At 51.5% G+C, this 12,611-nt stretch overlaps 1 protein-coding gene across 1 annotated transcript; it reads right to left on the bottom strand.

Annotated features, from left to right (window-relative positions):
• Positions 1–3,380: 3,380 nt before the first annotated feature.
• HPD (4-hydroxyphenylpyruvate dioxygenase) lies at positions 3,381–12,611 on the bottom strand. The gene is made up of 14 exons (XM_081036760.1): positions 12,570–12,611; positions 12,171–12,197; positions 11,592–11,654; positions 11,154–11,258; positions 10,765–10,807; positions 10,490–10,572; positions 9,454–9,543; positions 8,328–8,431; positions 7,829–7,906; positions 7,129–7,291; positions 6,932–7,003; positions 5,455–5,577; positions 3,785–3,901; positions 3,381–3,687 (listed from the first exon to the last, which is right to left on the bottom strand). Exons 1-14 carry the CDS (start codon positions 12,570–12,572, stop codon positions 3,577–3,579), a joined length of 1,182 nt encoding a protein of 393 aa, XP_080892886.1. The 5' UTR covers positions 12,573–12,611; the 3' UTR covers positions 3,381–3,576.

Genomic DNA, 12,611 nt, shown 5'->3' with positions numbered 1-12,611 from the left:
TCAGACTAGACCTTTGCACAGCTTTTTAAAGTTTTCCTTCTAGAACCTTTCTTAAAACCTTAACTAACACTGCTAATAGTTCTGCAGTTAAGGAAACAAAATCCAACATCCTATCGCCATCCCTGGAAGAACTCAAATGTTTCAGATTCAAGAAGACAGTGCTCTTGTCTGCATTTGAGGGAGGAAGAGGCTTTGATAAAATAGTCACAGATTGAGAAGAATTATATGTATGTAGTGTTTGTGGTATCCCAGGTAGGTCTCAACTCTGCTTTATCCCTTGGTGGGGTAACTGAGGGGCCCACAGAGGGTTTGTTAGACGATGTCCACTTATCCCTGAGAAGGACAGAGTCAAAAGCTCAGCAAGAAGCAGCGTGATTGAAAAGATGCTGTATCTCACTTCTTACTACAGAAATGCAAATTATATCACAATACCCTTTCCCCTGTCCAGTGGCAAATAGTAGTTGGAAGGTACCCAATGTTGGCAAGCATGGGGCGGGGTGGAGGACGGGCACACATGCAGAAATTGCTACCACCTGTAGGAGGAAAATTTAAATATTAACAATCAGTATTTAAAATAATGCATAAACTCTTGGCCCAGATGTTCCACTGTCAGGACTTGAACCCAACAGCCCCAAGTAAGATGTACAAAGATGTTCTTGGCAGCCTCAGTGTGAGCAAAGGAACGAAGGCAGGGCAGGTGTCCATTAGGGATGGGCTGCTTTTCGGAGTTGTACATCCGGACAGGGGAATGCCACTGCAGCTGTATTTGTGGGAACAGAAAAATTGCTGAGGGTGAGGCTGAGCCAGGAAAGAAGGTAGATGCAGCCCCTGGCCATTCATTCATTCAATCAATATTTATTGAACACCTATCATATGCCAGATACTCCTCTACAGACCGGGGATACAGGAATGGAGAAATACTGCTCACCTTCATGATGATTGCTCTTGTGAGCCAGACAGTCATGAAGAATAAATACTATAGCCAGGAGAAAAATAGCTATGCGCGGAGGGTGTCCATGGGAGGGGAGAGCAGTTTTAAATAGAGGGGTCAGGAAGTCCACTTGACCAACCCGGGAACCAAACGCAAAGGAGATAAGGGACCATTACCTCACTGTAGACACCAGGGAGAAGGGCATTCCAGGCTGAAAGAACAGTGAGTGCAAAGTCCCTGAGGCAGGCCCCATCTAATGTGTTTGAGGACCAGCCGGGAGGCCCTGCAACACTGCAGCTGAGTGAGGGAAGGGGAGGGGAAAGGAAATGAAGTCCCAGAGGTACTGAGGGGGGCGTTGGAGACGCAGACACTGTAGGGCCTGGCAGGGCAGCACAAGGAACCCAGGGTGTCCAGCCCAAGGCACACAAGGGAAACACACACCCAAATTAGAGTTTTTCGTTGTCTTTCTCGAACCTGCTTCTCTTGCTATATTTTCCACCTTGGTCAACGGCACTTGTGTCCCCTGTCTCTCCACCCACCACTGCTGCCGCTAGTTACTAAGCTCAAAACCCGGAAATCCTGGACTTCTTTCCCATTAGCTATCAAGTCTGGTTCTCCTTCTCCCTTATTCTTCAAATCATCCACGTCTTCCTTTGCCTCTCAGACCCACAGGATAAGTCCTTTCCTCACTGGTTCTCCTGGAGGGGCCAAAAGGGGAGGCTCAACTGGAGACATCTGCAGGCACAGGGCAGAGTGGGGTGGGGTGAGGAGGGGAGGTGCCAGGTAGACTTGGGTAGAGCCCCTTACACAGGCCCGTCTCCAAAAATAACAAGAGCAAACACACAGCGCTGACACTATGCCAGCCAGTTTTAAACATGTTTGATATTAAACCCACAGCAGTGCTAGGAGGTGGGTATTAGTTCATCCCCCACCCCCATTTAACAGATGAGGAAAACAGGCGCTAAGAGGCCAAGTAGCTTGCCCAAGGTGACACAGGTAGCAAGTGGCTGACCTGGGTGAGAACCCAGGCAGTCTGGCTCCCAGGTCCGTGCTCAGCTAACATGGGTCTGCTCTGCCTAGTAGGCCCCATTTAAAGAGGCAGCCACCTCTTGGCACCAGCTGATTGTTGCTGCATAGGGAGGCAAGACCAGAATTGCCTGGTAATTCCAAGAAGAACCAGAATCCTAGAATTTGTATGTGAAATATCCCAACTTTCTGAAATGTTGAATCAAATTGGTTTGAAACCATGCAGACAAAATACATCTGTGAGCCACATTTGGCCCATGAGCCATCAGTTTGCAACCCTCCTGGGTTATAGAATTTCCCTTCTTTGCATAAGCCATGGGAAAAGAGAGGGAGGGTATTTTTAACCAGCAATCGGGGCTGCCGTTGTTCTCTGGGGTCTCACTGATGTTCTTTTTATTTCTGAAGTTCATGATCCCAGAAGCCTTGACTTCTTCTATTACCTGAAAAAAAAATTCCCCCAATTCTCCCATTATATCAAATTAGATTTTTTTCTTTCTTACACTGAGATCCACTTGCTCCTCTTTCTGAGTTGAGTTATCCTCAGGGAGGACTGTTAAGTATCAGAGCAGAAGAAGAAACCCAATTTGCCCCCACCTCTTCAGTTTTTGAAGAAAAATTTCCTTCCAAGAGTCTTAGGACTTGTAGCTCCTCTCCCAACTGTGTCCTTCTTTTGCAAGGGTCACTCACACTTGAATATGAACTAGCTTCTTTCCAAATGGAATCGTTCCTTACTGGGAGCAAGTCTGGGGAGAGTGGAGGGGTACCGGGGGAAGGGGGCACTGATGACCGCTATGCAGAGGGGCTCAGATCCCTCCTACCCACTCTACATCTCAGACCAGGAACCATGTCCAGTGGTTGCAGGGCAAGAATGCCTTTCTCAAGTTCCTTGGCTAAGAACCTCCCCTCTCCTATGTCCAGAAGTTTGGGCTCAGGGCAGTAAAGTTGGGGACAGCTCATCTTTAGAGATCATAAAGCCACCAGACAGAATGCTGCCAAGCGCGGTCCTACAGTAGGGCCGTTACCCTTGCTATTCCCTTTCCCTGGGATGCTCTTTTCCCAGATTGTCCCATGGCTGGCTCCCAAATGTCACCTCTCCAGAGGGGCCTTCGCTCTATGGAAATTAGTCCTCCCTCCCTGCTTCACCTCCACACAATCTCATCACCTGCTTTATTTTCTTAATAGCATTTACCACTCCATGAAACGATACTGTCTGTGTTCCCCTCTAGAATGTAAGTCCTCTGCCCGCCATGATTCAAGAATTCCCCTGACCCGCGCGGTCCTGTTAGCACGGCGCTTGCACCTGGCGCTTCGGCTCCGGCCGCGCTCGGAATCCGTTACGCGGGCGCCTCTTGCGGCGCTGAGCGCCCCCTGGCGACCAAAGCGCATGACGGCTCCAGCCCGGCACAAACACCAAGACACCGCGTGGGAACCGGTCCGATTTATTCCGGAGGCAAGGAGCAGCCCAGCCGAGGTGGCACGGTCAGGTGGGCGGATCCTCGGGGCTGCGGGGGCAGGGGGGTGAGTCCCGTGCGAGGTGGGCGTGTTCCAGGCATAGGGGGCGGGGCCCTCCGTGCGCCTGCTGGTGGGCGGTGCCTCTACTGCGGAGGGACGCGTGGGGCCTACATGCCGGTGATTACCCCGTTGGTCTCCATGTCGGTGAGATTGCCCCGCAAGTCCTGCTCCTCCTCGAAAGCCTTGAACAGTGAGTTGAAGTTGCCGGCTCCAAAACCCTCGAGTGGGAGACAGGAGGTGAGTTGCGGGCCCAGCCCAGAAAGCCAGTCGGGTTAACCTGCATGCCCCCTTGGGCTTCCTGGGGACAGGTGGTACCTGGTGGTTGTGGCGCTGAATAACTTCCAGGAAGAGTGTGGGCCGGTCCTGCATGGGTTTGGTGAAGATCTGCAGGAGGTAGCCTTTCTCGTCGTAATCCACCAGGATTTTCAGCTCCTAGGTGGGAGATGGGATTGGGTTAGCGGGAGGCTGGCCCGCCCCTCTATCATGGTGGGGTCCTTAGAAAGTCCATAGGAATGTGCTCCTGCACCCACTAAGCCAAGAAAGAGTCCTTTTTCCATCAGTTACAGACACCTCAAAACAGATCCCCAAGTTGTCCTATGACCACCCCCCCCACCCCCCCTCCCCCCTCCCCCCCCCACAGTCGCTGTGTAAGTCTCCATCACGGCTGGCTTGGGGCACCCCACTAGCCTCCACAGAGGTCTTCCTGCTTCCGCTCTTGCCTCCTGACAATCCATCTTCCCCACAGACGTAGAGTGATCTTTTAAAAATCAGATCATGCTCTTCCCTGCTTAAAACCCTCCAATAGATATTGGAACCCTCATAGGTTGATGGTGGGAATGTAAAATGGTGCAGCCACAGTGGACAACCATCTGGCGCTTGCTCAAAACGTTAAACATAGAATTACCATATGACTCAGTAATTCCACTCCTACTAGATATCTACCCAAGAGAGTTGAAACGTATGTCCACGCAAAAACTTGTACACAAATGTTCATAGCAGCGTAATTTATAAAGAGCCAGAATGATGGATGGACTATTCATGCGATAGACTATTACTCGGCTATAAAAAGGAATGAGGCACTAACACTTGCTGCAACACGGATGAGCCTTGCAAACATGATGCTGAGTGAAAGCAGCCAGTCAAAAAAGATCACCTACTGTATGATTCCATTTGTATGACATGTTCAGAAAAAGCAAATCTATAGAGACAGAAGACAGATCAGCGGTTGCCTAGCGCTGGGGGCGGGTGGAATGGTGGGATTGGGAAGTGATGGGTAAGGGGTGTGAGGTTTCTTCTTTTTAGAGTGATGAAAATATTCTAGCTTGCACAACTTAGTGAATAGCTACAAATCCCTGAATGAGGCACTTTGAGAGAGTGATTTATATATTATGTGACTTATAGATCATTAAAACTGTTAAAAACAACCCCTCCCCCCCAAGAAAACCTACAAAGGTTTCTGGCCACAGAAGAATAAAATCCAAAGTCCTAATTAGCCTACGAGAGGAATCAGCCCCTGTCTACCGCTGTGTGACTGAGGCCACTCCTCAAACACGTCCTTTAATCCACTCTAGCCTCCTTTCTGTCCCTCAGACACTGGAGCTTCCTCCTGCCTCACAACCTTTGCACCTGCTGTTCCCTCTGCGAGGACTGCTCCTTCCCCAGCCCTTCACACAGCCAACTCCTTCTCATCATCTAGGTTTCACTGAAATGTCACCTTCTCAGAGAGGCCTTCCCTGACTACCTCCTGTAAAGTAGTCCCAGGGCACTCTCTGTCAGAGCCTGGTTTACCTTTCTTCATGGCACCGACTCGCTCCCTGTCTGATGGGGTTTGTGTTATTTATTTGCCATCTGTCTTCCCAGTACTATGCAAGTCCCCTGGCTGCAGGTCTGGTTTCCCTGTGTCCCGGTGCCTGCTGTTGAGTAGAGGTTGCCGTGGGCGTTGTGGGCTCGCGGCCCCAGCTGGTGGGGACCTGCTCTTGCCTCACCTCCAGGACGTCTATGTTCTCCTTGACATGAATCTTGGCCGTCTTCAGCTTCTCCCGCAGTTGTTTGTAGTACGTGGATGGAACAGCCAGGAACTCCATGCCTCTCTCTCTCAAGCGGCGAATCTGTCTCAGAGCAGGCTCAAGGTCAGCCTCCTTCTCTTTCCATGCTCAACACCCCTGCCCAGGTGGAGGTGCTGGGGCAGGCAGTACTGACGCCCCCCACCTTCCAGAGTGTGCTGTGACCTTGTCCCCTTGCTCCTCTGGGTCTCGTGGGTTCCATTAGAAGAACAGCAATCACTGACATTAATGGGACGCTTGCCGGGTGCCTTTCTGTGTGTCACCTCGTTACATCTATGCAGTGATCTTTGGAGGCATTTGGGTGATTATTATCCCATTTCATAGCTGGGGAAACTGAGGCCTTGAGAGATTAAGTATCTACTCTCAACATGGCAGCCAGAGTGATTTTATTAAAATACAAGTCAAATCACGTCACTCCTCTGCTTACCCTCACGATGGTGTCACATCTTAGAGTCACATTCTAAGTCCCCACCATCTGCCCCTACTCTGACATTCTGATCTGGTCTCGTACCTCTCTTGCCTTTGCTCATTCTGTTCCAGCCACACTGATCTTGCTGTTCCTTCAAACTTCCTCTTCCCTGGCTGCCCGTTTTGCCTGGGGTGCCCCCTGTACCCCCTATAGCCACATGCTTTTCTCCTTCCAACTCTGCATTCTCAAATATCTCCTTCTCAATGAGGACTTTCATGATGTGACCGCCCTATTTGAATATGCAATGTCCTTCACCCTCCTTCTCCCATTGCCCTGCATTATTTTCCTCCAGAGCCCTCACCACCATCTAACATACATATTTTACTTGTTTTCTGCCTCCAAATTGTCTTGTTGGCTGATGTGTCCCAAGTACGGAAAACAGTGCCTGGCACATAGTAGGTGCTCAATAAACATCTATTGAGTGAATGGACGAATGAATTTTTGGTCGGGCCAGGATTCACTGGGACAGTCCAGGCTCTTGTCCACTCTGCCACATAAGGAATAAGTAGGACCCAGCCTCCCCAAGGGCTTGATCCATAGACTCAGGACATTTAATTTGGCTCAAAGGACCCAATCAATCTTGCAAGCTAATGTCCTCATTTTCATGGTGAAACAACTGAAACCTAACGAGGAGCTTGAACCCCGCAGAGAAACACAGCAAGTCACTGGCAGAACTGGGAAGAGAATCCAGGCGTCCTGTTACTTTGGCGCCAGCTGTTTTGAAAGCCTAGAGGGTTCTGCAGAGGCACTGAACTCTCCAGGGTAGGAATGTGCCTGCACAGGAGTGGCGGGAACCAGTGAGGGGGCCTGGTCAGCCCTTCAGGTCAATGAAGGGCACCCAGGACTGCCACCCCCACCCCCACTCCATTTTGCAGAGACTGGCTCTGGAGCTGAATGGGAGGTAAATGAGAATGGGGACGGGATCCTCACCGCTGCAATGATGTCTTGGGTTTTGAGAGCAATGTGCTGGACGCCAGCACCCCCGTTGTAGTCCACATATTCCTGTGGGAGGGAAACAAGGAAACGCCTGTCATGGGCCCTGTCCCTGCCTCCACAAGAGCCCTCAAACCTCTTCCCTGTTCTCTTCCTCCCCAGCCAGGTCCCTGGGGCCCAGGGAGGACCCCCACCTGGATCTGCGACTTCTTCCTGCCCGGCGCTGGCTCATTAATGGGCATCTTGATTGACTCCTCATAATTGGCCACCACGATGGAACGCAGAGAGCTGTACTCTGTGTGCACCTGCGTGTCATCCACGGACCAGAAACGGTGGAACTGCAGGTTTTTCAGGTACCTGTGGGGTGGCCGGAGAGGCATGTTGGCTCTGGGACTGACTCCATGTCCCTAGTCCACCTTCCAGAATGTGTTCCCTGAGCAGGTTCCCAAAAGGAGCCACCATTCACTTCATACACATCATAGAGTTGTACCTTTATTATGACAGTTTTCCTTCAGGTGGAAGTAAAGTCTTGTAACAAGATCCTTAGAGTGTGGCAGCACTCCCACAGACGCAAGTGCTTTGAGAAGGGGCACTTGCTTCTCGTTTACACAAGGCCGCTGTTAGGCTAGTGACAGTTTTCCTCTGAGCCTCCCTGGACTGCGACACCCAACCTGTGCCGATGCCCCAAGTTTCCTCAGAGAGAGGACCTGTGCATTCCTTTGGTCCTTAAATCTTCTGGTCTCCACGGGGACAGTTTTACAGGGAACAGATGAATCGGTGACCTCAGGCTAACCTCCTACCACCTTGCGTACATTTCCCACTTTGATGTCCCGAGACAAGAACTGGGGAATGTGCCTGTCCCCTTTGTGGGAAGGGCTTGGGCCAGGGACTCACCAATCTGAGGCAGACGTCATCTCCTGATCAGGCTGGTTTCCCACAATATGATCAATGATTTCGAGTTTGCAGTGGGGCCTGGAAGAGGGACGTGGTTAGGAGGTGAGCACAAGGTTACTCCCTAAATCTCCCCCTTTCCACTGGCCCCTCAATAACAATAAGAGCTCCCAATTACATAGCACCTACCATAGGCGCTTTATTTGTGTCAACTCACACACCCTTATTACCCCATTTTACAGATGAGTGACTGAAGTGTAGAGAAATAAAGTAACTTGCCAAGGTTAAGTAGCTGTGAAGTGACAGAGCTGGGATCTGACCCCAGGCATTCTGGTTCCAGAGCCTATGCTCTTAGCCTCCATGCTGCCTCTTCAAGCTACCCTTGGGAAGCCTCAGGGGCTCCCCAGAAGGCTCGCCATGCTCTATCCCCTCAGAAAAGCCCAGTCCCCATCAAGGAGAGGGGCTTTCCTCTCCACCCATCCCTGCTCTGAGGGGCACTCACAGCTTGGAAAGCAGAGGGTCCGTGAATGCCGGGGCCTCGAATCCAGGCAAGAACCGGCCAGTGTAGTTCATTTTCTCCACCAGGGTATGTGTTGTGTCCCCGTACTATGTGCAGAAAACAGCCGGGCTTAGCCTCTGAGCGCCTAGCCCCACAGAGGCCAGGCCGCATTTCATGGCACCAGCACAGTCCTGGGTTCCAACTGGGGACTGACCCTAACTCGATGTGTGACCTTGAGCAAGTCACTTCCCCTTTCTGAAATGAATTGCAAACTGTCGTTGGCAATTTCTTTGACAGTCTGTCTGCCCCACAGGTCGGGTCTGGAGGTTCTGTGAGGTCAGGGTCACTTTCTTGCTCACTGCTGTGTCCCCAGCACCTAGAGCAGTGCTTGGTGCATAGTATGTTCTCAATAAAAGTAGGTGGACTAATACTAAAAAGAAATCAAAAGCAAAAAAAAAAAAAAGGAAAAAGAAAAGTTGGTGGACTAAATGAAGAATGATGAGGGCATTGGATCAAATTATACTGAAGGGCTCTTTCAATCCTAACAATCTTTAAGTTGTATTTAAACATGAGAAGATAGGAACGATGCTTGTCTCTGTGTGACAGTGATACAGGTGCTAAACAGACTTGGTAATCTTTGCTGAGTGTCTACAATATACCAGGCACTGTTCTAAGTGCTGTACACAAATGATCTCATTTGATCTTTACAATAACCCTAGGAGGGGTTATAGCTAAAGAAACTGAGGCATAGAAAGGTTAAGTAGTGTGTCCCAGGTCACACAGGGGTTCCAACTCCAGTCCTTGCTCATTTAAAGGTAGTCACAGAGAGGTGAAATGATTTGCTCAAAGTCACACAGCTGGTGTGAGGTGGGACTTCTCAACCTCTGCCTGTAGCTTATGTCCCCATGTTGTCACCCCCCACTGGGGAGCAAGGGAAGCCCCGAGCGGTGGCTGGTAGCTCGCATCAGCCTCTGCACTGGCCAAGCAGTACAGGTGGTCAGACTTGAGGGAGAAGTCTGTGCCATGAGGCACAGGGCAGGACGGCTTAGGGATGGGGGTGAGGGTGGGGGATCCTGGCATCTCAGTGGGTGCTCACAGCAGGGGGGTGGGGGCACCAAAGTTAACTCACCGTCTGCAGCACAGCAAACTTCACCTTCCCAAACTTGTCTTGCTCCACCCAGGGCTCCCGAATGATTTTGGCACCTCGTTCCCGGGCTTTCTGCAGGGGAGATGGGGTGGGGGAGGCGGTAAGGGCTGGGCCCTCCCAGAGCTCTCAAGGGCTGCTCCTGCAGATAGCCTCTGTGTGGTCCTGCCACAGCCTCCTCCAGTTTTAACAGCCCCAGGCAGGAACCCCAGCCAGCTGCTGTTGCCCCTGATACCCATGCCTCATGCCCATTTGGTAGATTGGGAAACTGAGGCCCAGGTCCAGAGATGGGGCTATGGGAGACAAACCAGGTGGGGGTAGGGGTCTGCCTTATCTCTGTTAACTCACTCTGTGGCCCTTTCCCCTCTTCAGTCCTCAGTTTCCCCATCTGTAAAAAGGGTGGTTTGATAAGGAAGATATGAGCTGGCATTAATTGAGCACCTACTGTGTCAGACCCTCTGCCAAGTGTTTTACATACACGATTCATGCATTTATTTAGCAAAACCTTACTTACTGCATGTCAATGCTTATCACATGTCAGGCACCATTGTAGGTATTAACCTCTTTCATCCTCACAGCGACATTACACACAAGGTACTGTTGTCTCTATTTTATAGGTGAGGAAATTGAGGCACAGAGAAGTTAAGTCACTTACCCAAAGTCACACAGCTAATAAGAATCCGACCTGGGCAGCTTGCCTCTGGAGTCTATGCTCTGAACCTCAAAACTGCCTTTCGAATACAGTATTTGGTTTAGAGTCATGCTCAAGAAAAGGTAACTATATTTCATTTCCTCTTTGTAACAGTGAAGTAGATGCTGTGGTTATCCCCATTTTATAGATGCGGAAACTGAGGCTCAGAGAGACGACACACAGTCAGGGGCAGGGTGTTACTGGAACAGAGGCATGTGTCACACCAACATGGCAGTGTCCTCCCGCCCTGACTGATGGGGGTCCCTATGGCAGACAGGGCAAGCCGAGCTTTATTGCTTCATCTCCATGCCAGCCCAGGTGTGGTCTTACCTGCACAATGTAGTCACAATCTTCCACTTCGAACGCGATGTCCTTCACTCCGTCCCCGTGTTTCACCAGGTGATCGCCCATCTCTGTGGCCGGCAAGGGGAGTGGGTGGCGCTAGAGCCATGGTCCTCTCACCTGTACGCCCAGCCTGCTGGGCTCCATCTCCTTCTAGGCTGAGGCCCCCTTGCTGAACCCTGACCCACCCCCATGTCCCTGACCCTGCCCCCAATACCATGTCTCCACCCCCTGGTACCCCAAACCGCCTGGAGGCCCCTCACCTTTGTTCCAGGGGTTGAGAGCAGAGCAGAAAACAAATACAATCTAAGACACAGAGGAGAAGAGAGGGGAACTGGTGGCTCAGGAGAGTGTAGGCAGGTGTACCACCCACACCTTCCTCCCTGCCCACCCTTGAGATACCCCTGGTGGGGCAAAAGGACCAAATGACCCCTCCCAAGTGCTTGGCCCTGAGTTCCAGCCCCTGCTGTCTTAGTTCCCCCCCTGGTCCTGAGGGATGGGGGCTGCTTGTGTGCCAGATGCCCTGGGATGCCTGGAGGAATGGCCTCCTGTCTACTTTACCCTAAAGCATGAGAGTCAGGGAGCTGAGAGACCAGCAGGAAGAGAGGGACAGGCGTCCTGGATGAGCGGCAGTCCTGGAGTGTGGACTTACCGCCCCTTGCTTGATCACGTGGCTGACCACCTCCCTGGAACCCGTCTCCAGGCCCTTGTAGGCTAGTGGTTCAAAGCCCATCTTGTTGCAGTAGAATGATGCGGCCTGGATCAGAGTTGAAACTGGGTTTGTGAGGGCAGAGGGGCCAGCCTGGGGAGTCCCCAGACCCCCTCAGCCTGTCCACCCCAGTGCAGCGTCCCTCCTGGGGAGAAAGGCTACTCTCTGACCCCTGCTGACCTCAGATAAAATTCCTGCTGGGGTCCAGCCCTGATTGTGTAAATAGGATGCAGTGTATCGGTCCTTCCTGGGACAGTCCCAACACCGGCCCTGACCCTCCCCTCCCAGGGGCCAATCACGGACCCGGCTGGAGGCCTGCCTCTTCGACGACACTTTCTTGCCTGCCCTCTGCCCACTCCAACACCTCGCCCTGGCCTCTACCTGCTTGGCATTGCCAACCCAGAAGGTCACGGAGTGGAAGTGGAGGAATCGGCCTCTCTCGGGCTGCAGAAGGAGAGAAGGGGCGAGACTGAGTCCCTGGAAGTGGGTCTGGAAAAGTGCAGTTGGAGAGGTGTCCCCTAGTCACCTTCCTGGTCCCAGTCTCAACCCCAGAACTGAGGAGAAAGCCAGTTGTTCCCCTCCGCACCCCATAGTCTTGACAAGCTGCGAATCCGGTTTCTCATGTAGAACTTGAGTTCTTGGGGGGTCAAGATTGGGAAGCCCCCTCAGGAGGCCTGCCCAGCTTTCGCAGAGGGAAGCAGCCGTATATTACAGCAACAGATTTCAATTGGCCCTTAGAAAGAACTTCCTGACAGGATTAAGAGACTGGCAGGAATTTAAGAAGAGGTAAACGTTTTTCATAGGAGGGTGAGGCTGAGTGAAGCTCCGTCTGGGGGGTCCAGAGATGAACTTGAGTGCACAGCCTGGAATCACAAACCCACTGTACTTGTTCGTCTTCTGAATTTGGGAGACATCCCAGTCTTGCGGGGGCCCTTACCCCACATTTCTCCTTTTGCTTACCTTCTGTCCTTTGTCACTGTAAGTCGTCTAAGGAGAAAGAAAAGGACCATTAAGACTCAGAAGCTCGGGTCGCCGGCCGGCTCAGTTGGTTAGAGCGCGAGCTCTCAACCACAAGGTTGCCAGTTCAATTCCCACATGGGATAGGGGGTTGCGCCCCCTGCAACTAAAGATTGAAAATGGCAAGTGGACTTGGAGCTGAGCTGTGCCCTCCACAACTATATTTAAGGACAACGACTTGGAGCTGATGGGCCCTGGAGAAACACACTGTCCCCTAATATTCCCCAATAAAATTTATTTTTTAAAAAAAAAGACTTAGAAGCTCAGACACAAGGTGTTTCTGGAAGTCTCACCACAGATCGTACCCCCCACCCCCAAGCTGCCACAGCTCCAGGCACTTACCATGTTGATCTTGGTCAAACTTCCTGCTTGGAAGACTGGACA

The sequence above is a fragment of the Rhinolophus hipposideros genome (assembly GCF_964194185.1).
Source record: "Rhinolophus hipposideros genome assembly, chromosome: 24".
NCBI classification, from domain to species: domain Eukaryota; kingdom Metazoa; phylum Chordata; class Mammalia; order Chiroptera; family Rhinolophidae; genus Rhinolophus; species Rhinolophus hipposideros.
Note: the sequence above shows the minus strand (reverse complement) of the source record. Positions and strands in the feature narration are given on the sequence as shown.